At 53.4% G+C, this 27598-nt stretch overlaps 1 protein-coding gene across 1 annotated transcript in view; it reads right to left on the bottom strand.

The window, feature by feature from the left end:
- The window catches only part of LOC111153237 (coronin 2B), a 125193-nt gene that overhangs the window by 6793 nt on the left and 90802 nt on the right, over positions 1–27598 (bottom strand). Inside the window, exons 3-8 of the mRNA XM_022512141.1 lie at positions 13596–13712; positions 4227–4376; positions 3419–3583; positions 1495–1611; positions 1268–1372; positions 649–745 (exon numbers count right to left, since the gene is read on the bottom strand). Coding sequence (XP_022367849.1) covers positions 649–745; positions 1268–1372; positions 1495–1611; positions 3419–3583; positions 4227–4376; positions 13596–13712 — 751 coding nt within the window. The remainder of the gene's footprint in view (positions 1–648; positions 746–1267; positions 1373–1494; positions 1612–3418; positions 3584–4226; positions 4377–13595; positions 13713–27598) is intronic.

Below are 27598 nucleotides of genomic sequence, written 5' to 3'. Positions count from 1 at the left end.
TGGGTTCTGTATTATTTACCACTGTGTCTAATGGTGGCGACCTGGTAAGTGTTTGTTGAATGACTATGTGAAAGAGCAGGAGGAACAGATGCTCTGCCAGGTGCTATCCAAGCTTTACAACAGCCTTACCTAAAAGGCTGATTTTCCCTATTTTACAGATGGAGAAACTGAGCCTCAGAAGGGTGAGGTATACAGTTGAAAATCCGAATGTAAACTTAAGTCTGACTCCAAAGTCCAGGCTGCTTTTTATTCTACTCGATGAAGAGGTGACAGCGAGGAGGTGGAGATGACAGAGGTGGGGAAGGCTGAAGTCACTAGGACCTCAGGTATATCTCTGGGCCACCATCTTGCTGTCAGTCACTGAGGTGGATCCTTGGGCCCTTCCAGCACTGATGACCTGGAAGCTGGCTCTCAGGTCCTATCCATAACACCACATCCCCAGAGGGAACAAGCCAGACGTGGGCTCCACGTGAGATGTGAGATGTGAGGAACATCTCACCCTTGACCTCACTCACTCACTCACGACGTTCCATCAATCCCGGGCCCTCTGGGGAGACTGGGGGTTGCAGTGATGGGGACCCATAGCCAAATGTCCAGTCTCTCGTTCTACGGTATCATAGCCTGGGAAACCTCTGGACCCCTCCTTACCTAGGCCTTTCTGCGGGGCTGGGGAGCGGAACTCCATGAGGTAACTCAAGAAGGGCTTCTCAGTGCTGATCTCGTAGTACCGGATGTTTCCGTCTCCCTGGGGGGAAGGGGAGAGGGAAGGAGGTGAGGAGAGTGAGGGGTGGTCCCAAGGTCTGCTGAAGAAGCCTCTGATGTGTCTCAGGGGTGGTCAAAAGACCAGGGAGACCTGGCCTCTAGACCCGGGGCTGGCCGCCACAGGGCATTGACAGGGGTGAGGGGGTTGGGGCGCCATGTGTGGAGACAGCACTTCTGATACATGAGGCCACATTTGCCAAAGGACGCCTGTCAGGTGCCTCAAATGCCCCCATGAGTCACTGTCCTCTACAGTTCTGGCTCTGATCCTTATTCCAGTATAAACCCCACCCCAGTGCTCCTCTGAAGTCATTCCCAGACGCTGACCCTTCAGTAGGAATGAATGGCAGACCCGAGGGCAGGTTTGGAAGGAAGCGAGTGAGAGCCTGAGGGGAAGACCAGAGAAGATAGCCTGACTCTTCTTAGGGGGCAGGGCAGGAGCAGGGGCACAATGGGTGTGGGGTCTCCCACAGGCTGCCCATGTCTCCCACCCCCCATCTTCTACTACCTTTCCAGCCAGGTAGAGCATGTGGGTATCAGCATCGTAGAAGGGGAACAGGAGGCCTGACAGCCCATCAATTTCCTCCTCGATCAGGGGCATGGACAGGTCCTCCTGGGGGGAGGGGGTGGGTAAAGACTGGTATCAGCTTATGTCCAGGCAGGATGGCACCTTACCTTCCCGACCCCAGCAAAGCCCCCAGAGTGACCACCCTTCCGTGTCACCACGTGGCTGACCTGGTCCCAGAGGGCGATTTGTCTTGTGTTCCACCTGGAGACCCCTGTCGTGAGAAGCCGTTTCATGTTTCCCAGGAACACCACCCGGTTCACTCTGTGGTTTTTACAGTTTGCCTCCTGGCGGGGACAGAGAGAGCTGGTAAGTCAGGGCCCCAGATGCTAGAGAACTGCAGTGGGCTGAATGGGGCTCCCAAAAGATAGGTCCAGGCCTTCAACCCTGGAGCCTGTGAGGGGTCCTTAACTGCCTTGCATTAGACAAGTGGGTCCCAAAGGTCATCACGAGCATCCTTGTGAGAGGTAAGAAAAAGGGAGGCGCTGCCGACACACAGAGGAGGTGATGTGACTCCAGAAGCAGAGACTGGAGTGAATGCAGCTGCAGGCTGTAGGAGGCGAGGAAGGGCTCTTTCCAGGAGCCTCCAGAGGGAGTGCAGCCTTGACTTTGGACTTCTGGTCTCCGGAACTGCAAGGGAAGCATTGCTGCATTGCTGTAAGCCACTGATGGGGGAAATTCCTTATGGCGCGAGATGAGACTTATTCAGGTGCCATGGAGCAAAGGGGCCCTGGGGCCAGGAATCCAGTCCTCTCTGCCGCAGGGGTGGGGTGGGGGGGATGGGAAGGGAGAGCAGGTGCTCCCAGCGAGGTCTCTCCTCCAAGCCTCACGACAGTACCTGCTGGAGGGGACATCTGAGGATGAGGGTGAGGCTCAGGAGCACAGGGGCCTCCCTGGGTCACTGCTCCACGACGTGCTTCACCTGGGGCTTCTTCTAACAGGGCCATCCTCCGCCTCCTTTCCCCCCTGCCTCTCAGTTCATGACCCTTCCTCCTCCTCCTAACACATAACAGTCCTTTGCTGGGATGAGTCAGCATCAGGTCAGAAACCAGAGGCTGGTGGAGGAGCAGGCTGGCATCACTTCCGGTGCTGCCCAAGGAGGGTAGCACCCAGGAGGGCCACCTCCGTGACCTGTGTCGTGTCTGTGAGGTGGAGCTTGGATTCTCTGTTCCTCTGCTCAGCGCAGGCTCTGGGGGCCACTGGCTGGGCTTGCATTCTAGCCCCAGCTGTAACTGAGCTCCCATCTCGAACCCTCTCCAAGCCTCGGTTCCCCCGTGGGAAGCGGGAAGAGTAGCTGTGCCCACCTTAGCAGGCTGGCAGGAGGATTCAGGGACACAGCGAGCTCGGAGTCAATGCTGCTGGGTACTAATGATGCTAATAACTCTGAGTGTTATTACCTATAATGGTAAATAGTTGATGACTTTCTGCTCCTGCAATTTCTGACTCTTCCAAGATAAAAAGCACCAGGTCAAGCATCAATCCTTTCTCGTGTAGGAGATAAACCTCACATTTGGTTCAAATTTTCCACCCCACCTAGCCCCGTGACTACACGGCAGGTGCTCAGAAAGCGTTTGTTTCTTACTCCCAAATGGCATCTAATCCCTTCCCCACAGTCAAGACCCAGGAGACCCAGTGACGAAGCTGGAGCCAAATTCACCAGCAGTCTCCCCACTTGGAGCTGTCCCTGGGGCCCGTGCCCTGAGCCATCTCCCTCAGGCTTGTCTCACACAGGTGGCTGGGCAGCGAGTCCAAAGCCCCCTCCTCCTGGGCCCATGATGGGGTTTGGGCAACACCCTGGGATTTGTGTGCTGAAGGGTGTCACCTGTGCTGCCCCTGAAGGAAGCCAGAAGAATCCCATCTAGGAAGAGGGGTACGTTGGGGATGAGAAAGGGTACCGAGGTCCCTCCCCACCCAGACCAAGGCAGGGTCCCTGTGAGTTGAGAAGAACCCAGAACACAGGGGCTGGTCCATGGAGGTTCAGGCCAGGTACACGGGAGAAGGGGAGCCAGCACAGCTGTTTCCTCTGCGCCTGACCGAAAGCCACGGCCCAGATCCTGACACCTTCCCTTCCCCTCAAAGACTGTGGGGCTTCACCTGCAGGACACGGCCGGAGCGGGGCTCGATCACACGAAGCTTCTTGTCCTTGCACGTGGTGGTGAGCAGACTGCCGTCTGTGTTGAAGGACATGCAGAGGATCACGTCCGAGTGGCAGTCTATCATCTTCACGGGCTCACCCACGTCCAGGTTCCAGATGAGGACCTGCAAGCGTGGGCATGCCAGAGGCGTCTGTCCCCGGTCTGCCCCCGGGGGTCCTGGGAGAGACGCCCCATGTAGGGTCGGGGTGTGCTGGGAGGCAGGACAGGGGCATGAAACTCTGTATCGAAGGCTGAGGCTCCTCGTCCGGCAAATCCTCTACCGTCCCTTTGCAGAGCCCAGCCCCAGCCTGGGGAGCAGCTTGGTTTCTGCTACTAGCGAGAAGGATTAATGTCCCTGGCCGGGGTCCCGTGGTTGGCACACCTCTTTTGAGGGCACGCCATTCTCCTCCCTCCAGCAACTTTGGTTGCTCCTTTTTCCTACCAAGAGGGCCATAGCCACTTCTAGATTTAAGAAGTGGCTCTGGAGAGGGTCTGGGCATGGAGTGGGCATTCTCTTCTAATCTCTTAGGGCCCAAAGGAGCCAGAGAGGTGGCCGCTGTGGACTCCAGGAATGACAGGGGGCCAGGAAGATGCCCAGCCCTATGGAATGAATGAATGGATGAGCGGACAGATAGGACGATGTTGGTCTACACGTTCAGGAGAGTAACATCCTTACAGGTGGCTCCTAAAGAGATCCCCGCAAGCACCCTCCTCCCCTCAACCCTGCACTGAGCTGCTCTGGCCACAGTGGCTGCCGGATTGCTCACCTTGTAGTCATAGCCAGCACTGAACAGGATGTTGTTGGTGGTGGGGTGCCACTCCACCAGCCCCACGCGCCGGCTGTGCCCATGAAGCTCCAGGAGAGCCTCAGTCATGTTCCGCTTCAAACCCCCCTCGGGGATCTCCCAGATCCGCACCTGCAGAGGGGGACGGGGAGCCGAGGCTGGGTGGGCAAAGGCCAGGGGAAGCCCCTGCTGGCCCTCTCCCTCAGATCCCAGGCTCCCCCAGATCTGCGTCATGGGGCACTCCCTGGTCGGTCCGGTGGGCAGAGCCTGACTGAGGCCCGGGGGAAGCTCCAACATGCCCGGCACACACTAAGCAGCTGTTGGTGAGCGTTGTATTAAGTCTGCTTCCCTTCCCATGCCCTTCTAAGAGCTCTGATCTCAGCCTCAGCAGCTCTGTTGGTTTCACACGGCCCTGTCGCTCACTCTGCTCCTCACCAAGGTGGACTCGAGAGCCCAGGAAAACCCATCTGGGAGGCTGGGAGGCCCAGAGTCTCTCCCGAGAGGTGAGGCTCCAAGGGCTAGAGACCATCTGATGTTTGGAGCCTGTACTAGGAGGATGGGCAGAGCCTGGACACAGCCTCGATCTGCAGTCTTGTGGAAGCTGGTAAAGAAGCAGAGAGAGGGGCACCTGGGGGCTCAATCAGTTAAGCATCTGCCTTCCGGCTCAGGGCCTGATCTCCGGGTCCTGGGATGGAACTCCAAGTTGGGTTCCATGCTCAGTGGGGAGTCTGCTTCTCCCACAGCCCCTCCCTCTGCCTCTCCCCTTTGCTCATGCTCTCCCAAATGAATAAATAAAATCTTTAAAAAGAGGCGGGCAGCAGAAAGAGATGATGAGTTGAGAGGAAGATGAGACACACGGAGGATCAGAGAGCAGAGACCATGTGGCCCCAGAGAGAGAGTGCGCAGCCTCTCTGCCATCCTTGAGCACCTCCCGGATCACTGACATCAGCTCCGTAGGTTTCCACCTCCCAGGGGCCAAACATACTCTGCCTAGTTGTAACTGTTTCATCCACAGATGGGAGAAGAAGCCTTGCCTCCTGGTGGAATAAAATGAGATGCTGGGTGCCCAAGTTTGTAAGCTGTGAAGTGCTCGTGAGACCTAAGGAATTCTAATCCTTTCTATAATCGTTGTCATCACGAATGCTATTGATTGTGCCCTGACCAGAAAGGAAAGAGCGCGCGTCTCTACAGCGTAGGGCATCCTTGAAGCAAATCGTTTGAAAATCTGAACTCCACCCTTGCCAGTAAGGAGAAAAACTGGAAAAACAGCTTTGAGATACCATTTATAATTTTCTAAAGTAGCCAACTGGGAGGTGGGGTGGGGGAGAGCCAGTGCTGGCAAGATTGTACTGGAACTGGTGGATGAAATGGGCGTTGGTAGCATTATAAATCAGAGTCACTCTTTTGGAAGCAATCTGGCAATCTTTAGCAGGAACCATGAAGACATTTATGTCGTATTCCTTGATGTGGTAATTTCACTCTGAAAATCCGATAGAAGCAAAAATCTCTGTGCGTGAAGGTGTTCACCGCCCCGCGGAAAATTTAGAAATATTCAAGTGACCAACATTAGGAGAACAATTTAATACATCGTGTTATTATGCAATATTGGCTGTTCAGTGATAATTCTGAAGCCTATGAATAAACGTGGAACTCTAAGAGCAGTCCTCAGAACAGGGGGTATGGCTGGGAACTGGGGGTGCCCCCGAGGTGATTCCTGTGGTGGTTTCCCTTCTTGTTGTGTTCCCCGAAGACCCAGCTCTGCACATCGAGACACGGGAGGCGTCAGGTTGAGAAAGGCAAGTTCAATCAAAGTTTGGGGTTGCCCTTCAGTGAACCCTTCTCGATTTAAAAAACATGGCCACGGGGCGCCTGGGTGGCTCAGTGGGTTAAGCCTCTGCCTTCGGTTCAGGTCATGATCTCAGGGTCCTGGGATCGAGCCCCGAATCACATCGGGCTTTCTGCTCAGCAGGGAGCCTGCTTCCCTCTCTCTCTGCCTGCCTCTCTGCCTACTTGTGGTCTCTGTCTGTCAAATAAATAAAATCTTAAAAAAAAAACCCAAACATGGTCAAGAAAAAGTTTATAATTACGGGGCAGTTTAAAACATGTTTCCGACAGTGCAGTCCCCTGTGGTTGCTGCAGTTCTCCACAGAGAACTGGTGGCTGGGGGAGGGTTGGGGGAGTGAGGTGACACAGAGGGGGCCCAGCAGGACCCATGGTTTTCCCTCAGCAGACCCTGTACAATGGCATTCCGAGATGAGGTCTGATCTGGAAGTGGAGGAGAGGGTGGGGCAGGGACCCGTGTAGATGACTGTGGTCACCAACAGTCCTCTTGCTCCCCATGCAGTAGAGGAAAATAACCCTTGAAGAGAGGAGACCAGTGCTCTGGGGGGACATGCGCACGAGGACACACGCCTGCGTGCACACCCTCCCCTGCCCCCACTTCTTTCTCTTCTACCCAAAGGGAAGCTGTTAGTTTACATGTATTCTTCTGGAACTTGCTTTTCTCCTGTAATAGGTAGCAAGCATCTTTCCACCCTGGTACCCCTGGATTAACGTTCTCTTAGTGAGCGGCCGGAGGGACTCTGACTCTGTTGCCTGACTCTGCCATGATGGCTTAACCACTGTCCATTTACAGACTCCCAGGCTCTGCCCACCTTTGTCCCTCTTACAAGTCACTCTATGCAGAACAGCCCTGTAATACGAGTTTGGGTGTCAATACTCCTGTAGGGCGTGTGCCTCCAAGTGGCTTCATTTTTTACCAGTTACTGTGAGACTGTCCCCAAAGCTGTTCCAGTTTTCGCCAACAGAGTCTGAGAGTGCCTCTTTACCCACGGCTCCAACTATGCCTTCAGAAATAGACTTCTGCCCACCCAGCAGGTCGAGAGTGCCATCTCACTACCCGGGTTTGCATTTCTTTGCTTCCCAGAACTACTCGGCTTCATTTTCTGTGTTCCTGGTTGGCACTCGAGGAGGGAGCTCTAGAAGTCTTTGGAGTCTAGAGGATGAGACTTTGCGGGTCAGAGTGACAGGCCGGTGTGGAAGCGTTTGGGGTTGAGGACACCTTCTACTGTAGCTTGGGGACAGCTGACAAGTGTGTACCCATGAACATCGAGGCAGTTGGTGCCGAAATGTTGACTGAGGCAGGAGAGCGGCCTCCGGACTTTGAGAAAGATCTCCGAAACAGAGAGGAAAGCCTGATTCGTTCCGCACTCCCTTCTGTGAGCCAGACTCCTGCTAGCCACGGGGGTCTCGCTGAGCCGGCCCCGTGCCTGCTCTTGAGCAGGGAACCCATGGACACAGAGCTGGAGGGGTTTTGAATCCAGTCTTCCGGGGGTGGGGGGAGGTCAAGGGTGGGAGGGTCCGGGAAAAGCAAGGCTGGAAGATAGCATGTTGGCTTAAGTTTGAAAAGAGAGCTGGGGATTGGGGGGGAAGGAGGAAGGAGACGGAGAAACGAGCAGCGCGCATGGGTTTGGGCACGGTGGGTGGGGAAAGCGCAGGTGGGTCAGCCTGACGGGTGTGGAGCAGGCTGGCAGGTAGCAGAGGAGGCGGGAAGCCATTGTGTGTCCCACCTGGTCACCCAGGCCTGAGGAAGTTCTGCTTGGGCGAGTCTCAGGAACCCCCCACCAACAGCCTAATTCCTGAGTGTCCAGCTAACTGAGGCACATCATCCCTGGGTAATGTTCCCATGCCAGGAGAAGGCAGAGGCACAAGGGAAACTGTGAAGTGAGGGTCTACTCAGGCTCTAAGCCCCCTCACTGGCTGGATGACCCGGGAACACCAGGTGACCTCTCTGAGGCTCAGGCTCCTTGTCCAGATAACGAACAGAGATATTCCCACCATCTAGAGGTGTGTGGGTTAAACTAAACTGGGTTTCGTGTCCTTGTGAGTCGGAGGCTTTCTAGCCAGATAAGCTGACTTGTTAGGAAGACAGCTCTGCCCAGGAACCCAAGGGCTGAGCCAAGGGGCTGGGGAGGGCGGGCTGCATCTGTGCCCTGGTTCAGGCTCTGAACTGGATCCAAGTCTCAGGGAGCAGAGGCCCACAGCGGGAAGCCCAAAGAACCGTTTTCACCAAGAACTGTTAGATGTATGATCTACTGCTACAGCAAATAGTTGGCCATAGGCACTCCAAGGAGGAGCTGGAGTTCCCAGTGAGCCTAAGTAGCTGGAAAAGGAATTCCAGTCCCTCCGTATTCAAGGGATTTGTTTGAAGCAAAGAGAGGATGGGTGTGGGAGGACCCTGTGGATCTGCTCAGAGTCTGCTTCAACAGGAAACTTGATAGGGCCAGACAAACCGGATTTCTGGAAGGAAGGGGTGGAGAACTGTGGCAAAATGCTCCCTCTAGCAAGCCCGCAGGGCCCCTTCTCAGGTCCCTGGGTCAAAGTCAATCCAACAAAATATGCTCCGCATCTGCCAGGGTCCCACATACTAGATGCAAAGCAGCTCACAGTTTCGTGGAGGGGGAGACAGCAGACTGGGCAGACCAGGCTAAGTCAAGATGGCCGATAAGAATGGTTAATAAAACTACAAAACCAGGGATGCCTGGGTGGCTCAGTCAGCTAGGCGGCTGCTTTCGGCTCAGGTCATGATCCCAGCATCCTGGGATCGAGTCCCGCATCGGGCTCCTTACTTGGCGGGGAGCCTGCTTCTCCCCCTGCCTCTGCTGCCACTCTGCCTGCCTGTGTGCCCTCGCTCCTCGCTCTCTCTCTGACAAATAAATAAATAAATAAATAAATCTTAAAAAAACAAAAACAAAAACCCAAAATTACAAAATCAAATGTCTCTGCCTTTGGGGAGGGGTCAACAATGTGCGAGCTTTGCAGTCTGACAAGCTCTGTTCAAATCCAGGCCCTGACAGGCAGCCCAAGGCCTTCCTTCTCCTCTGGATTGAACCTGACACCGTGGAGAGGCCCTGTTATTTCTGCTTATCTATCCCTCCAAAGAGAGCAGCTTCCCAGCGCGGGGTGTCTAGACATCACCCTTCTGGGGGCACCGACAACCTGCCAAGCCATCACACTGGACGGCTGACTCCTCCATACAGGGGTGGGACCTTCTAAGTCCCACCTTGGCCTTCTGTGCAAGGAACAGGGCCTGGCAAATCCCTTTGGAACTGAAGCCAATGGAAGAATCCTAGAAGCCCAGAAACCTTGCCATCACCTCAGCAGCCGGCTGGGCAGTGAGTCAGCCCCCGGACTTGGAGGGAGCCCGCCAGTCCTGACTCTGGCTGGTGGTGAGCTGGGTAGATGGGGATCCACCCCTGTACTCCTGTTTTAGAAGGGGTGGGGGATTTCTCTCTTGGATTTTCAGGTTCACCATTCAGCTTAGTCCTTCTTTTGGAAACCAGTGACAAAAGGCCTATGCGGGGCTCAAAGAGCAAAGAACGAGAAGCCCTGGAAGGAGCCCCGGGTGTCTGACTCCAGCTCGCTGACTCCCCAGGGGCCCTAGAGTTCTCAGTAGACAAGAAACTTGAACCATTGTGTATTCGTTAGGCTTTGATGCTAAGTCCAATACGAGCCCCATTTGACGGGAGGGCAACCTGTACCCAGAGAGGTAGAGAAACCGGTTCAAGGTCACAGGCCTGGTAAGTGGCAAAACCTACAGACCCATGGACTCCTGAGCCCAGCAGCTGCTTAAGGACAGAGGCACACTGCCACTTGCTCTGCAGTCCCAGGTCTGTGGGTGAGGCCTTGTCAGGCCGTCAACCTCTCTTGGGCCACTGTCCTTCCATCTCTGAAAGGGGCATGGTGCTCCCTTCCAGTTCCAAGCAGTATCGGTTCTCTAAGTGTGTGTGTGTGTGTGTGTGTGTGTGTGTGTGTGTGTGTGTGTGTGTGTGTATGTGTAGAAGAGAAGGGCAGGGTGGTGGGTGGTTTCTGGCTGCTTCCTGCGGGGCTGACATCCTGCCCCATCCCACTCCCAGCTCCTTGGGGAGGGGCATGCTCTCTTGGAGGATGGGAGGGCAGCCTTTGGTTAAAGAGTGGAGGAAAAGCTGCTGAGCTCAGTCCACCAGGGAGCGGGGCCTGCCTCCCTCTGCCCTCTGGGACCACTCGTTCCCTCTCCTTAGATGTCAGAAACTTCTCCCTTTCTCTGCAGCTGCTGGCCCTCTGGGAAGGCTAGGAACACGCGGCTAGAAGCCCGTAGAGCCTTCCCTGCCGCCTGCCATCCACCCTCCCTAGCTGCCGCAGAAGCTATAAAAAGCACAGCCTTTCAACAATAGGTGACATCACCCAGTGGCGGAAAGAACTGGATTCTGCCAGATGCCAGGGAGAGTTATGGCCCCTACCTCTCCCGCAGGACAGGAGCCCACTGGGAAAGGGCCCGGGTATGTGCCCCTGGAGCCCTGGGGGGATGGGGTCAGACTCCTGAGGTCCTCCTCATGCTCTGAGGAGGGGAGGGCATGGAGCATGGATCTCCCTGGAGGTTTTTCAGGGGTGGGGGGTATGGGAAAGGAGCTAGGGAGCAGGGAGGGCTTGCTGGCTCCGTTCAGTGTCCAGGCAGAGGGCAGTGGAGGGGTGGGGGGGTGGGCAGAGACATGGAGACCTGGGCCAGGCCCACTTCAACAGCGACTCCCCAGCCCCCATGAGGAGCACAGTGCCTGGCACTTTGTTTTGCTGACTGATCTCAGCCTGGTTCTGGATATCATGTCTGCTGTGCAGTAAGTTGACCATTTGGGCCAGCACGGGTTGAGGGAGGCCGTCTCAGGGGCGTGCCCCTCGAGGTGCTCTGATGGCAGCAGGGATGTCAGTCCCAACAGCGCTGGTGGTGTGCACAGGCCTCCTCACCTGAGCTGGGGAGCTGCAGGCTCCTTCCCCTTCCGTGCCACCCCTCCCAAGCCCTGCGGAGGACGTCTGCCCCCGCTGTGTGCCCTTGGTGGGTGTGCGGGCTGGGCCGTGCTCGGAGAAGCCTTAGAGACATCGATACTGGGTGGTGGATGGACCCGAGCTGCCAGCCCTGCGCAACTGCGCCTCAGTTCCCTCACCTGGAAACCCAGGACTGTTGGCGAGGAGCTGAGTACTGGCCCTGCCTGTGCCCTGCCTCCCCGTGGGACAGCAAGCCTCAAGGACCTTCTCCAGGAGGGGCTACTCCAGCCTGGGGGCCTGTTAGCTCCACTGGCCCCAAGGCTGGGTGAGATTTGATAGGGCTAAGCAGGGCTCCGAGCTGCTGCTTAAGGACCAGCTGGACCGGCGGCCAGAGCCACAGCTTGGTTCCTTTCTGGACCAAAGACTTAATCCCCTTCTCTCTGGCTCCGTGGCCCCCAGCCAGCCCTCCCTGCTGTGCCCCCAGGCCTAGGGTCCTTTCCCTTCATCTCCCACCCCTGCCAGCCACGTTCCTCCCCAGGTAACCCCTCCTCTTGGCCAAGCCACATCCCAGAGCTGGTTTGGCTCGGGGCGCGGGGTGGTGGGGCCCTCCTCCACAAAGGCAGCCATGACCCCCACCCTGGCCCATTAGCTCCCCTTCCCTGATTCCCTACATATGTCAAGACCCTGCCCCCTAAGCTGAGAGTATTGGGAGGGGGGATGTCTGGGAGGTGACAAGGTCATGAGGTGGAACCCTCAGGAACGGGATTAGTGCCCTTATCAGAGAGTCTCCAGAGAGACCCCACACCCCACTGCTGCCACGTGGACATAAGACAAAAACAAGGCCCTCCCCGACCACGCTGGCTCCTGATCTCGGACTTTTGCCTCCAGAACTGGGAATAGTGAACACCTGCTGTTTACAAGCCCCCCAGCCTGGTGTTTTGTTACAGAGGCTTGGGGGCTGAAACCCTCCCCCAAGGCCTGTGCCCTCTCCCCTGGCCTCCTTCCACCCATTCTCTGCCAGCAGCCCTGCTTCCCCAGGGCCCAGCTTTCTCGAATTCCCTCCCCCCAACACGAATCCCACTTCCCCGAGCGGCTATAGCCCTCATCTGACGTCCACGGCTGCAGTGACTTCAGTCTGTGTGGACCTTCAGCACGTGGCATGTGATCCTACCCTTCTACCGGTGATGTTTCTGGAGAAGGACAGAGGCCAGCAGGCGCACTGTTAGGCACAGACCCCTTTTCCTCCTCACGGCAACTGCCAATGGCACATCTCACCACTGCTGTGACACGGAGGTGCAAAACTGAGGCCCAGAGAGGGGTCACCTTGGTCACCCAGCTGGCAAGTGGGTAAGCTGAGATTTCATCCCAGTCGGTGAGATCCCACGGCTGAGATCCGTTTGAAGAAGGCCACCCCCGGGAGCGCGGAGGGCACACTACCGCCCTCCCGTCAGTGTGTGCGGACCTGAAGACAGCTGCTCAGCTAGCATGGTGGGTGCCGGGGCCTAGCACTTTTCCTGAACCCACAGCGTGGACACCTGGTTTATTAGCCGGGTCCCTGGAGAAACAGGCACCTGACTCATTCCCGGGTGAAATAAGGTGCTGAGTGAGAACCGGGCAGGGCCGTCTTGGTGAGTGACCCTCCCAGCCTTGCCCTCTGTCAGGCAGAGATCTGGACCAGACCTGGAGCCTGGGCGGCCAGTGACTCCGAGAGGCCTGGCTTATCTGTCCCTCCCTTCATCGAGCTACCCACTGCTCATCTCCTTCCCAGCTGGCTGCCCTGGTGAGAGGGCCAGGGGCTTCTAGCCTGGACCGTGGGGTTTGGTGTCCTGACGAGGCTTGGTGGAGCAGGGAGAGCAGGGGCTGGGCGGCCGGCAGCTCTCCTGGACTTCCTAGCCTGGCCTTGCCTGACCCTCAGCGTGGGGGTGGCAGTGGCTGTGAGGACCAACGACACTCCAGCTCAGAGTGAGTGGAGGAGCTTGGTATGAGGGAGAGCATGTCTGCTTCCTCATGGCTGGTGACAGGGGCCCAGCACCTCGGCAGGCAGAGATGGAGCCGGCTGTGGTCACCACACATCTCCTTGAGCTCCCTGTACCCCAAAGAGTAGGACTGGCCGCTCCTCCACCTGCCATCTCTCCCGCTGGGCCCCTGTGCTCTCGGCCCCAACTGCTGCACCCTCCAAACCCTGAGCTCCAGTGGCATCCTGCCCAGCCCAGGAAGGGCAGGAAGGAAAACATGGACAGGGAGGAAGGTCTTCTCTTGAGATGAGCGCTGAATCACATCCCTAAACTTCGTGTTTTATTTCTTACCTACAAAACCAACACCTCCAAACTATATCTCACTAAAAGCACAAGATCTGTCAAATATTCATGGATTTGCTCTCTCGGTCCTTTTCCTAACTCCCTCACCATCCTGGGCCTGGCTGGAAAGATGAAAAAAAGACAGAAGAAGGGCAAAGGTAGGAGAAAGAGAGGAGTTTAGGAAGGGAGGCCTCCAGGAGAAAGTAGGGAGGAGCCCCCTGGGGGTCCACTCTCGTTGGGGATCACCCCTCCTGCTCACCGATGTGTCCTCTGAGCACGAGGCAATGATGTTGTCAATGAATGGGTTCCACTTGATGTCAAGCACGTTGCCTTGGTGACCACAGACCTTGGGGTAGTTGGGTTCAATCCTGCCCGTCTGCCAAGGAGAAAGAGAGGGAGAGAAGAGGATTAGTTTGATGGTCCTAGGGTGACCCTGAGAGGAGAGCCTTTATTGTGGGCTTCTAAACTGGACTGGAAGGTCCCTGAGGACCTCCCATTGTCTTATTCACCTTTACATCCTTGCCTCAGGCTGGTCCAAATTGTTCCGTGGCTGTGTCCTCCCCAACACCGAATGGTAATGGGGAAGGGGACACACAGCAGAGCGATAAGGCAGGTCTGCTGTTAGTCCACATGAGTTCTTTGTGCAAATCAGGAAAAGGTACCCCTTCCTCAAGTAAAAAAGTTTAAAGATACTCTTATTCGCCTGAACAACCAAAGCCTAGTGGGCAGCAGTCCTGGCAGCCTACATCTCCAGACATGGGGGCATATGTACTCTCCCCAGTGTCCATAGTGCCCCCTGCCCTCCAGGGGAGGATGTCCTTCCTGCTGCTCCAGGAGTCAGCAAAGAGGCCTGAGTCTCTGGGTCCACCTGAACACCGTCACATAAGTCACTCTGCCTACTATGTGAACAATGCCACTGCTAGATATGGAGCCTTGTTCAGTGTGCATCTTAAACAGCTGTACACAGTGCCGCATGGTTCAAAGCATGATCTATGGAGGCACACAGGCCTGTGTTTGAGTTACAGCTCAGCTACCTTTTAGCTGCATGGCCCTGAGAAAGTCAGTGAAGTTCTGTGAGCTTCCGTTTCCTCATTTTTTGAAATGAGGAGAGTAACACCAGCCTCTTAGTCTTTGGTGAAGACTGAATGAGCTAACGCTTAGCAAAGTGCTTTGTGTGGAGATTATCATTACTGTAAATGCTTAGTATGTGTTAGTAGTAGTATTATCATACAGATTAGATAATAACGCCTCCTCCAGGAAGTCTTCCCTGATTCCTCAAGAGGGAAGAGCTCCTGCTCTGTGTGCTCAGAGCATTCTAGGCCTCCTTCTATTACAGACACCATCAGGTGCAATTGCAGCCTGTTTCCATTTGTCTGCGAGGAACTGAGGACAGAATCCGTCTCTTGTCTGATTATCCAGCTCCTCACAAGCCTGGCACATGCTATGTGCTAGGTGCAGGACCTGAAGGCGATCTTCAAAGGGATGGATTCCACAAAAGATGAAACAAAGAATGTGGGGGAGCGGGAAAGGAAGGGAGGTCTATGTTTAACAAAGGGAAGGAGAATTATAGGCAGAAGCTGTGTTTCCACCCCCAGGACTTTTTAATACTAGGTTTTGGGAGCATCTGAGGAAATAGGGAGGATTTTCCCAGTCACAGCCCATCGGCTGATGGTGGTTAGGTCATTGGAGGTCCCTCAGGCAGGCCATACCTCACCCCCCTTTTTGGCCCCTCAACAGACTAATGAAGAAGAGAATCAATTTTTGTAAAGCCTCTGCTTCATGTGCCTTACACTTCACCAGCACGATGTGGCAAGAGTGATTTCAGAGTGTGTCCTGCTGTAACCTCTCCCCACCCAAGTCCTGCCCGCATCTCTAGCCACTCATTTCCAGATCCTCTGACTTTTTGTGACACAGCAATGGCGAGATGGGTGGAGAAGAAACAGACCCAAGAGCAAATGGCAACAGCACAGAGGATGACAGATGAAGCGGAGAAAAACGGGAGGGAGCATCGGAGGTGTACAAAGGGGAGTTTCGTGGACGCCATGCATTGTGGGAAAATTATACAATAGAGGTGAAGGTCAGCTGGGGAGTACCACCAGCAGTTAGGAATGGGGTCCCCTTTGCCATTCTATGGGGGAAGCAGTTAGAATGGAGATACCTTTTCAGTTACCTTTGGGCTGTTGGACTCTTTCTTTAAATGAGACTCTGAGCAGAGACTGAGCCACATGTGCCCATGGCATTTGTCAGGGTTACACATGACCTTCTTCAACTCTTGTACATCCCGTGACTTAGGTCTGAAGAACTTAAGGCCCAGGAAGCTTCAGCCACTTGCCCAAGGTTACCCAGCTGAAAGCAAATCAGGGGTTCCTGCCAAGGTGTGACCCTCAAAGCTGAGATCTTTGAATCCCACTGGTCCTTTGGGCCAACTCCTCTCCTCCAGCTCGGACTCCCAAGGGTAGATAGGCCCTGCCTTGTCTGCTCCCACAGCTTATACACTCTCTGACGGTACCATCCCTTCCATTTGATCCCAAAGGCTGCAAATGCGTGATCCCTGAGCAAAGCTGTGTGCATGATACTTTTGGCTCCCAGCCCAGCCCAGGCATATCTGAGGGGCACTGAATCAGCCAATAGGTGGCCATCAGCTAACAGCAGCTTCTGGCCCGCAGCCTGTGTGGGTTATGCACTGGAAGGACAGGTTAAGCAACATCCCTGGAACCTATTCAGAATGGAGTGAGGTCAGAGCCCTGCACTGGGGAGGGAAAAGTCTTTTTAAAGCCGAGAGTGATTCTGATGTAATGTATATTCCCAGGTGGACCTTGCCTTACACAATGGAAGCATTCCCCAATAGGGTGGGGAGTTATGATTGTTGTGATTGAATCACATTGTTGCTTACGTGAACGGTAACCCCTACCATTGTACAGTGCACAACCTACTTAGCTGTACATGGCAGCCCTCAGGGGAAGAACCCCCTTTCGATGTGGCAGCTCTGATTTTCCTGTTTTATACTGTAAGGTTCCACATACCATTTTGTTTGAAAGACAAGTTCCCCTACTAAGAAAAAATGTCTGAAAATCACTGTTCTATGGAGAAATCAAGTAAATAAAAAAACACAATTATTAACCCCAGGAGAAAGGTTTTACAAGAAAGCAAATATAAATCACAGTGATAATGATTTATGTACAATATTTACATAGCTATAATAATGTAAATCTTGATTATTTATTGAAATAAGAGTTATACTGTAGGGGCACCTGGGTGGCTCAGTGGGTTAAAGCCTCTGCCTTCGGCTCAGGTCATGATCCCAGGGTCCTGGGATCAAGCCCCGCATTGGGCTCTCTGCTCTGCAGGGAGCCTGCTTCCTCCTCTCTCTCTGCCTGCCTCTCTGCCTACTTGTGATCTCTGTCACATTAATAAATGAAATATTTTTTTAAAAAAGAGTTATACTATAGCATACTGGGAGCACAGAGGTAGGGAAAGTGTGTGTGTGTGTGTGTGTGTGTGTGTGTGTGTGTGTAGTAAGAGGGGAGACTGAGCTGGAAGAGAGCCAGATGCTCATTTTCCATAATAGGTAGTCAACATACAATGTCTAAGATTTAAAAATCTAGACATGGTGGTGAAAGCATGTAATTAAGAAATATGGGGATAAGTGCAAAAGGAAACAGCTAAAAGCCAGGAACAGAGCTCCCTTTGGGGGAATGTATTGAAGTTGGGGGGCAGGTACTGAAGTTACAGGCAGTGGTGTGCTGGTAACTGTTTACCTGCTTTTCCAGGAAAAAAAAAAAATAAAGGCCCTATTTGGAGCATTTGCCAATTTCCGTGGTGTAAATATTCCCACCAGGCTAACTTTGATCTACCAAGGTGATGTCAGCGACAGTAGAGTCAGAAGAGACTCGCAACAGTCCATGGTCATGTGAACTTTCTACCATGGATATAATAGACAGCCGTCACCTGGAGAGCACAGAGAGTAATTAAATAGTTAGGGAGTAACGAATTGTTAACACTCAGTACCTTTGTTTTTGATGTCATTTATTTAACCACAAGTTTGCATAACTGAATTTTTAATAATGGCCATGTGTACCAATCAGCTTGCAGAGCTCCTAAAAGTGCAGTGAGCGGACTACAGCTCTTCACTTGAACTACAGGCCATTAGCGGCACTAGACCGTTATGAACTCTAGACCATTATTGCTTTGAGAGGCATAAAAATGAAAGAACAAAGAAATAAAATGCAGGTACCAGATGTTCTAAAGGAAGCTTGTTCTGTATTTTTTTTTTTTTAATGTGAACAATCCTCCCCCCAGACCTGCAAATGTCTCTGTTTTCTGTTCTAAGTTGTCTATGGGGGTGTGACTTGAGTCCAAATCCAGATCTGGTTCATAACTGCTACCCAACACCACCTTCTCTCACTCACTCTCCTCCTGATACACACACCAACACTAACAGCGATCATTAATGTAATCTGATTTAACTCTCATAACAGCTTCATCTTACAGCCGAGGGAGCAGGACAACTGCTGAGTTGTCCCTTGGCAGAAGGTGTCCAAGGAGAAGAGTCGGGGTTTTTCAGTGTTTCATAATTGTTAGGATCACTGTGGAGATGGTCAGTTCCCAGTGTCCCAGTGGTAGGGTGTCAGGAGTCCTGGGGTCTAACCTACCAACTGGTCCTTGAACCTCAAAGACAGCTTCAACCTCAGCAGAGCTGAGGCAGAGATCCTGCTGCCTGGGGTGGGGTGGGGAAGCCCGTTCCTTGGTGTCTAGAATCCTAGAATCCCGATGGAAATCTTTGTGCTTTTGCTGTGGGCCTTATCCTGGAGGCCTCAAAGGACAAATCCGGCCCCCCTTCAGTGAGACAGACCTTCAACTTCAAATGCTGGTCTGCAGCTGTTACATACCTTGAGCCTTCTCAAGGAGGAGCCCGAGGCTTAGGGTGGGGGGGGTCTGGTCATATCTCAAGTACATCTCATCTCCCAGAAGGCAGAGTTTGTAGAAGTCGGGACACAGCTTCCCTACCTTCTTGCAGGTGCATTTGATCCTAGTGTCTCAAGGACTTTCAAAGGTTCATAGCCTTTGGCTAATAATTCCACTTTGGGAACTTATCCCAGGGGAATCAACAGAGAAACACAGGAAGACATTCACTGCTGTGTCATTTACAATAGAGAACAGTATAATAAATGTCCAACAAGGGGGCACCACCCAAAATGAATTATAGTACACCGATATTACAGAATATTATGAGGTCACTGAAAATTGTATTTTCAAAGAATATTTAATGACTTGAGAATTGCTCAAGAGCTTATGTTTAGTGAAACAGTCAGAAGCAAGCTATGTACATTAAATGATTGCTATCTATTAAAAAAACACATAGTTTGTGAGAAAATACATCCAGACGTTAAGAGTGGCGATCTCCGGCGAGCTGGGTATTCGTGGTTTCTAATTCTTCTACGATGAACATTTAAAATTTGTGTCACAAAGATAGATGTTATTAAAAATACACACATACCCACTCCACAGCTCTGACGGAAAGATGTTCCTCTCTGGCTGTGGTTAAGTAGGTCCTAAAGAAGTGAGGGGTAGGCTGGTGTCCACCAGATTTACATGTTTCAGAAGCTTTGGGCAGGGGACGACATAAATACGTTTGCTCACACAAGTTCTCTACTCCCTTGTTACCCCATGAATGGTTTGGGGGGAAATAACCTCCCTGAAATGGCATAAAATTGTATAATGGACTGCAAGCGGGTTTCAGAGAGTGCGGCATGCATGCGGGCCGCCAAAGCCGGGCCCCCCCAGGAAAGGCTGCCTCCAGGAGCCACGGGTGCTCTGGGCCTCCATCCAGGCTCTATCTGAACCCAGTGAACTGAGAGAGGGACAGATATTTTCAAAACAACCTACACTGCAGCTTCAGCTTCTTAGAATTTCCCACCGCTGCAAAGCTGAATTCTGTACACAGAAGCATTTCTTACCTGGGGAGTCTGCTCAGCCCGGGCGGCAGGGACAGACCCTGAGTCAGAGGTAGAGTTGCCAGGCCCCGTTCCAGAAACTCACCTCAGTGGCTGAGTGACCTTGAACTTGGCCCTTGGTCTCTCTGGGCTTCCCAGATTCCCACACCCTGGGTTCTCACCTTTTCTGCTTCTTTGTGGCTGTCCTTTTAACTGTAGGAAGCCAGGCCGGGCTGCTGCCTCTCTGGTACCAGGACAGAATGTGGACAGTCTCATTAAGTGAGTGATTGGAAAGACGGGGAACGGCCAGACTCACGAAGACAGCAGCAGCGATGGTAACAACAGATCGGTGGACAAGGGCTCACCGACCCCTAAGCCTTGCGCTGAGCAATTAATTTATGTACGTTGTTTTATTTAATTCTTGTAATAACTCTACAAAGCTTCGTGAAATGCTTCTATAACCCTCCAGGGACAATCCATTGTAAGGAGAAGAAGACTGAGCTCCCGGGCTCCCATGCTGAAGGGGAGGAGTTGGGAGACAGGAAACTGAAATTTGCACTTGGGGCCATCCAGGCAGAGGCTCCTCCACTCTGCCACCTCCAGTCCCACATCGGAGGTGAGACGCTTGCTAAAGAGGGAGAAATGTGGTCATCGATCCCAAAGTAGGACGTCAGAAGTTCTCGTGAGTTCCTCAGGACGGGCCGGCCGGTGAGTCTGTTGTGAAGCCCCTTTAACTTGCTCTCAGAGAACCCCATCCCCTCACGCAGTCTCTCCCCGGTCCCTGGTGATCTCACACTTGGCTACAGTTTAGAATTACCTGGGAAGTTTAACCCACTGAGCCACCCAGGCACCCCACCTGGGAAGTTTAAAAAAATCCCAGTGCCCAGGTTGTGCCCCTGTTGATTTCATCGCCATGACTGGGACTGGGGAGCCAGACATCGGTATTTTTTCAGGATTCCCAAGTATTCCAATGGGCAACAGAGTTTGGGAGGTCTGAGGGTGGCATTCCGAGCTTTGGTGGGGCAGCCATTTTTGGCCACCCAGTCATGACACTTGTGCTCCGTGCTGTCCCATGCCTCCCAGACCACCCCATTCGGCTGCTTGCAGTCTTCTCTGCTCTCTCTCCTCCAGATGGAAGGTGACACTAACAGAGAGAGAGTCATCATAAAATGGGAAGCGTAGTCCTTTTCCTCAAGGCCCCTGTGTCCTGGCCCTGGGCCTGAAGGACCTTGTGCCCAGCTCACAGGCCTTGACACTTCACAAAGCACTTCCAGCACGTGTTCCTAATGAGTATTGCCTGGGGAAGGTGCGACTGGACACAGGAGGACATCTGAAATGAAGGCCAGGACGAGTTTGTGCAGGCTCGGAGCCCTGGGCACCACCACGGCCATCTCAGCAGAAGTGAAAGGGGTGTCCCATGCTCCTAAACATGGTGTGCCCATGACCCAAAGTGCGGCTGCCCCCCAGAGTAGACCCAATTTGCCAGGGACAACCCCCAACACACATGTGCATGCACAGACAGTTATACACACGTGCATGCACAACCCACGCGGCCGTTTGTGTCCACGCCTCTGACACTGCTCGCTTCCTCCCTCCCAATCAGAATGCACTGTTCTCATGTCCCATAGTTCAGGGCCCTGATCTCTCCGGCCAGTTAATCCAATACACGGAAACCTTCTTAGGAGGACACTGGGGGGTAACGGGTCAGTCCATTCCCTCACGCAGGTCATCTACGCGGATACCAAAAGAGCCTTCAGAGAGAGCCTTCTGGGCCCCAGGTACTGTCCTGGGTTTTCAGACTCTCAGGCGGTCTGGGAGGAGATCTAATTTGGATGGAAGGCTTTACTCATGCTAGAGCTTATAGGATTGTTCTGCGGGATTCCTGAAGTGGGTCCCCGATTTGTCTGCTTGCCTCTAGCGTCCACTCTATTCAACTCTCTCGCCAATTCATCTTCCATTCTGTCACTTAGAGACCACCTCTGCTGCAGTAACTTCCCCGCTCCGTAAGATTCAATGGATCCCTATTGCTTAGATTTGAAAAGCTAAACTCCTTATTCAGACATCAGAGCCATTGTCATCGCAGCTCGGTCCTGCTTGGACAGAGTCCCTCACCCACTGCTGGTGCCCCACCAAGGCCACACACCGTGCCCCTGCCTCCAATGCTCCCGCTACCTAGATGACTTTGGTTCCTGGTTCGTCCTTGCCACTGGGCTGTGAACACCACCAGGTCAGTGACTCTGATAAAGGCATGTCTGGGGCCTCGTTCAGGGCCCAGCAAATAGCAAGAACTCAAGCTAGGTGAATGGCTGCCACCCAGATTCCCACCTCTGGGCCTTTGCTCATGCTGTTCCCTCAGCCCGGACTCCCCTTCCCATTCTTGAGACCTAGAAAATACAATCCAAGGACTAGACAAATGCTCTCTCCCATCCCTATGCTGGGAGATAATTCTGGATTCTGTTCTTGTGACCTTGAGAAACTCTACATCTGGGGCAGAGCTTCTGGGGGTAGATTCAGAGTCAAAAGGCCGAGTGTGGGAAAGGGGCCGTGAATGCTCTCAAGTTAGTCATCCGGACAGAGCCGGGCTCATGGCGGGACCTCAGAAAGCCTCCTAACCCCACGGCTTCCTGTTTTGATTTTCCCCCTCATTCTTTTATCTTTGTGTTTTTCAAGATGAAAAGGGTTTGCTGACTTTTCCGGTTAAGATCCCTGGTGTGTTTGTATGGGTGTATGTGTGCATGGGCAGAGGGAGTGGGAAAAGCCTCAGGGGGGTGGGATGGTGGGGGTGGTGGAGAGAGGGTGTTGTTTGGGGAAGAGCAGTGAGGAATCCTTTTTTTCTTGGTGTTTCAGCTCTGGGAGACACACTTCTCCCAGGCTCCAGGAAGAACAGGTGATGGGGCCACCTTTGTCCACGGTCCTAGGCAGTATCCTTTTGCAGACCCCATGAGAAGAGAGTAAGAGGCTCCCTGAGTCTGAGATAGGAAGATGTTGAGTGACTGTGTGTGTGTGTGTGTGTGTGTGTGTGTGTGTGTGTGTGTGTTGTACTGGGGAGGCAGGCTTTCTGGGACCTCAGAGCTCATGCCTATCTCTGCAGTTTCCTGATAACTGGCCCCTTTTATAAAACTATGCTTAAATACATAAAGAACATAAGAAAACCCCAAACTGACAAATCTGTTGGGATGTCCTGGGGGTGGGTTTGTACCCTTGGTTGCTATTAATCTACTGCGGGAAATAGACAGAGAGCCAGACAATTGGTGGGCTGTGCTTTGGTGGAGGAAATATGGGAGACAGGGCAAGTTATGGGAGCCAGAGGAGGGAAAGTCCTGGAGAGTCTGAAATCAGGAAGGTCTTCCTGGAGGAGGTGCTGAAGATCCAAAGGATCGATAGTACACAGCCAGGGGATAGCATGAGGGACGCTTAAGACACAGAGGTCCAGCACCTGCAAAGGCCCGGGTGTATTTGGAAAGCCAAGTAAGTGGAGAGAGAAAGACCACAGAGGAAGGCCTAGACCAGATGGTTGAGGAATTTGCTGGTCTTGAGAAGGAGTCTGGACTCTGTCCCACGGCAATGGGAACCTTTGATGGTTCTGCACGAGAGAAGGGGCTGCAGAGGGACCCAGGAGTGCCCAGCAATTCCTGCAGAGCAAGAACTATGTTACACATGCTCAGGGAACTGAGGGAACTCCCAGACCAGGGAGCAGGTTTTCCGGTATCCCAGGCCTTAAGTGTGATGGGGAAAATGGTGTGGGGGAGAGACCGCAGAGGGAAGGATCCCAGGCCCAGCATCCCAGGCCCCCCATCCTTTCCCAATGTCCCACAGTAGGGAAGGGATGGGTGGGCAGAAACCCCTAAACCGTAACCTGTTGGAACCGTGAAAGAATTGGCAAAAATACCAAAGCAAAAACAAAAACAAAAACAAAAAACAAACAAAATACAAGAATGTAAAACATACAGATATACAAAATACAAGACAGCTTCTATGCAAATTGTGGGGAAAGACTTATTTTGTTTTACGATGAATAGAAAGGCAAATTTCTAGTCCAGGCAGAAAATTGAAAGAAAAGGAGGGTGCTCACACACGCTCTCAAGGCAGTCAAGGGGAGCTCAGAGCCCTGACCTCTACCCCCTGCCAGAGAGCCTCGCTTCCGGAAGGAGGGGAGCCCTGGGGACACGAGCCCTGGGGACACGAGGCCTGGAGCATCGTGGGGTCAGCCTCTGGCTGTGCATTCTCTCCCCGTTTCTTGGCCCCAAGCAGGCCTCATCATGTGCGCTCCTCCCAGAGCCCGGTTGGTGCCTCTCCCCAGGGGCCCTGCTATGGAGAGGGCCCTAGTAGGAACCCACCCTGAATGCGAGCATCCTGGGGAGGGATAGAGGCCTGGATGGGCCCGAGGGGGCAACCTAGTCAAGGTCAGGTGCAGCTCTCAGGTCAGCCCTCTGCTTTTTGGCCTGAAGGCCTGGACATCTGATACACAGGGGCCATCTCAACAGAGATCCCCTGGCCCCAGGCCTTCCTGTGTTTTCCAGGGACTACTGCCAAGGATATAAAGATCCCTTGCATTTGCTATCTGAGCCATGGAAGGAGAGAAAAAGGGACAGCCTCTGGCCTGAGGCCCTTGCTGAGACACCCCTGCATGTCTCCTGCAGTGTGAAGGGAAGCAACCTTGGGGTTATGGGTTTTTGTCCAGTCCTCCCCCCACCCCCAGGGTTTGGGGAACACCGCTGAAACTCCCTTTCCCAGTCAGAAGGCCAGTAGCCTGGGGGTCGGAGCACTGGGGTTTATGACAGCTGCTCACTGGCTTTGGCCTGGGGCTAGTTCCCACTTCTGTGGGCCTCAGCCTCTCCTTCAGAACCGTGGAGGTGTGTGGTACACCTGCCACCCGGGGGCTCCCGTCTCTACGGCCAGCATTGCTAATGGCTCCCTGCATCCTGCCTGAGCCCTGCGCCCCGCCCCTTCTTGGTGAATAGCAAGGGGACGTCTGAACGTCTGCCGGGGGGCCATGTGACCCTCTGGAGCCCTGACAGCTGTTCACCAAGCCCCAGAGACACGGGGTTGCTCTCAGCATTCAGAGAGGATGCCCGAGGCCTCTGGTAAGTTAGTCCCGGCAAATGCCTTTGCATCTGCCCTTCCGAACCCACTGTGCCCACACCATCCCTGAGGTGCTCCAGCAGCCTTCCAATGAGTCTCCTGGGTGCCTGGCTCCTCTGGAACCCCAGTGTGAGGTTGGCTTTCCATAATTATCCCTTTCATTGTACAGCCTCTCTGGAACCCTCCACAGATATAACCATTTGTAGGAATTTGGGCAGTTGGATATCCAAGTTCCTTTCCTGATTTGGGGGGACTGATGGGATGCAGCTCCTCACCTTCCTTCACGAAAACTGAAGTGGGGCTTCTCCTACCCAGGGTCCTCTGGGGGCCAGGGAGGGATGCCTGACATGGTGTGGCCAATGAAACTTCCCACCCAGGATGGCCGATGACTGACCCAACTTCCTGCTCTGGGCCCTCAGGGGCTGACTTGGTGCTTCCCTGGGATCCAAGTCTGGCCTTTCACTACCCCCAACCCCTTGAATCCATGAAGGGCCTCCAACCCCTGACTGTTCACTAGGGCCACCGTGACCTCTGTTGCTAGCAACCAGGAATCCTGACTCAGTCATCTGCCTTGTCCCTACCTCCTCAAGCTTATCTGCTTGGCCTTTGGGGGCCCACACCCTGATCCCACCTGCCCTCCCCTAGCCTTACCTACCAGTTTGACTGGTTCTTTTGGGGTCATACTTCTCAGATCTGTCAAGAGACAGACCCTATGTTAAGTGTTATATTTCAGGTCTTAATAAAACACAGAAATCTCCTTAAATCCCAGAATTTTCTCAGACTGCTTCTCACATCTGGAAGAAACACAGAGCTTCTTTGCCAGATCATGTGTCCTGACCCTTGGTTGGGGAAAATACAGTCCCCAAATCAGGGGCTCCCCACTGGCCTGTGGCTTCCTAACTGCCCATCCCCACATTCCTCGGGACACCTATCCTTAGAAGGACCTGCTCCTTTGGACCCTCTATAAGCCCTAACCATCCTTCAGGAGCCACCCTGACTCCTGCTCCTGCTAAGACATCTTGTCTAACCCCTCCACAACCTGTGATTTCCCTCTTCCATCAGCTTCACAAGGCTGTGCCCCCCATAACCCACCATGGCTGCCATTTTCTGACACCCTTTCAAGTGTTATTTCAATTATTTATCACAATAACCTTATGAAGCACATATCATCATTATAACCATTTTACAGATGAGAAAACTGAAGCTCAGAGAGATTAATTAATACAGTGGCAAGGCTGGGACTCAGGCCTCAGCCTGTGTGACTTCTGAATTAGGATGTAAGTTATATAAGGCGTGGTGCTGGGGCTTGTTCTCTGCTGTAACCTGAAGGCCTGCAGTTGTGCCTGACCGATAGTAGGATCTCAGTAACTTTTTGTTGACTGCCATAAACTGTCTGAGTGAGAATGACACTACAAACTCTGGACCAGATCAGATCCCCTGGATAGTTGCATGGGTTGTGCACTGCACAACTCAAAGGAGCTACCGTTAACAAGGTGCATACTTTTCTGCAGTTCTCTAACCATGATGCTGCCCTGCTTCTCAATTTAGCATTACCTGGTATTATTTGCTTTCTTTCATGGATGTTGGTTGTCTTTCCCAAGAGATTATCAGCCCCTTCATTTTTTTTTTTTTTTTTAAATATAGGCTCCATACCCAGCATGGAGCCCAACAAAAGCTTGAACTCACAACCCTGAGATCAAGACCTGAGCTGAGATGAAGTGTTGGGTGCTCAATCAACTGAGCCACCCAGGAGCCCCATCAGCACCTTCAACTTAGATGAGATAAGCATGGACGGTTCTTAGCAGAGTATGGGGCCCAATGAAACCTACAAAGTATGAAACATGCTTCTTATGCCCTCTGGCCCTAAGGACAATGTCAGTCTATATTCAGAATCAAATAATCCCCCCGACCACATGCGGCCAGTTGCCCGGGTGCTGCTTTTGTCAGCCGTAGGAGGGGATCACAGGGCACTATTCACACCCCACCCCCCCCAGAGCTGGGCTACTCCTCTGCTTCATCTCTTTGGAATTATCCCTCTAGAGAGCCCACCATCCATCCGGAGCATGCAGACACTGCAGGGACCCAATGCCTGGCATCCTCCTGGCCAAGACTCAGCCCTGGGCTGGCACGTGCACACACGGAAGCTGTGGAACCTGAGGGCAGGGCAGGGGACCTGTCCATCAGGGATATCTTTTTTTTTTAAAGATTTTATTTATTTATTTGACAGAGAGAGATCACAAGTAGGCAGAGAGGCAGGCAGAGAGAGAGGAGGAAGCAGGCTCCCTGCGGAGCAGAGAACCTGATGTGGGGCTCGGATCCCAGGACTCTGGGATCATGACCTGAGCCGAAGGCAGAGGTTTTAACCCACTGAGCCACCCAGGCATCCCCATCAGGGATATCTAAGATGCCAGAGGAGGGGCTGCGCCATCTCAGAGGCAGTGGCCCTGGGACATCAATGGCTTTGAAAGTCTCTTTTAAATGGAAGGTGAGCAGTTCACTTCTTAGATGCCCCACCCCAACCCAAGCCTCCTCTCACTGCATCTGCGGAGGCCTGGTGGTCCTCGGTGGCGGGGTGGTGGCTGAAGGGGCAAACGGCATGCACTCCGAGCTCCCGGAGCTGGTATCTGGCTCTGGCTTTGTGCACACTGAGCGAGCAACTCCCTTCCTTCCCTGGACTTCAGTTCCTTTAGGAGACACTAAATGTAATGCCCTTGGCACTGCCCCGGCACCAAATATGCTCCCAGTAAACCTCACTTATCTTTATTTTCTACAAAATAAGGGTCCACATCCCTACCCTGCCCCTGTGTTCTGCACCTGGGACCACAGCCACCCCCATCTCACCGCCCCCATCCTTCAACTGTGCTCAGTGCCTCTGGGCTGAGTCTCCTCCGCCCATAGCCCATCGGTGAGCTGGTGAGCTCTCCACAGGTGGGGCCGGCGCCTAAGCCCAGTTGCAAACCCAGCCCAGCACAGGCCCTGCACACGTGCTCAGAAGTGTCTGCGGGACTGAGCTGAGACATCGGGGCCTTCCCAGATCTGACCGGATGCGGTTATAAACTGAACCTCCACCTATGTCCTCCTCCAACACAGACAGGAACCCTCCTTGCGCTTGGCATTGGCCGCCTGGAAAGGAAATCCCCCTTTTGAAGGTGAGCTCCATGACATTCTGTCTGTTTTGGTCATGGCTATAGCCCCAACACCGAGCATAGTGCTGGGAATGGGAGAGACTCTCAGTAAGTTTTTATTG

This window comes from Enhydra lutris, unplaced genomic scaffold (assembly GCF_002288905.1).
Source record: "Enhydra lutris kenyoni isolate GAN:26980312 unplaced genomic scaffold, ASM228890v2 scaffoldscaffold31, whole genome shotgun sequence".
Lineage (NCBI taxonomy): Eukaryota > Metazoa > Chordata > Mammalia > Carnivora > Mustelidae > Enhydra > Enhydra lutris.
The sequence above is the reverse complement of the archived record's forward strand: the minus strand, read 5'-3'. Positions and strand labels throughout refer to the sequence as shown.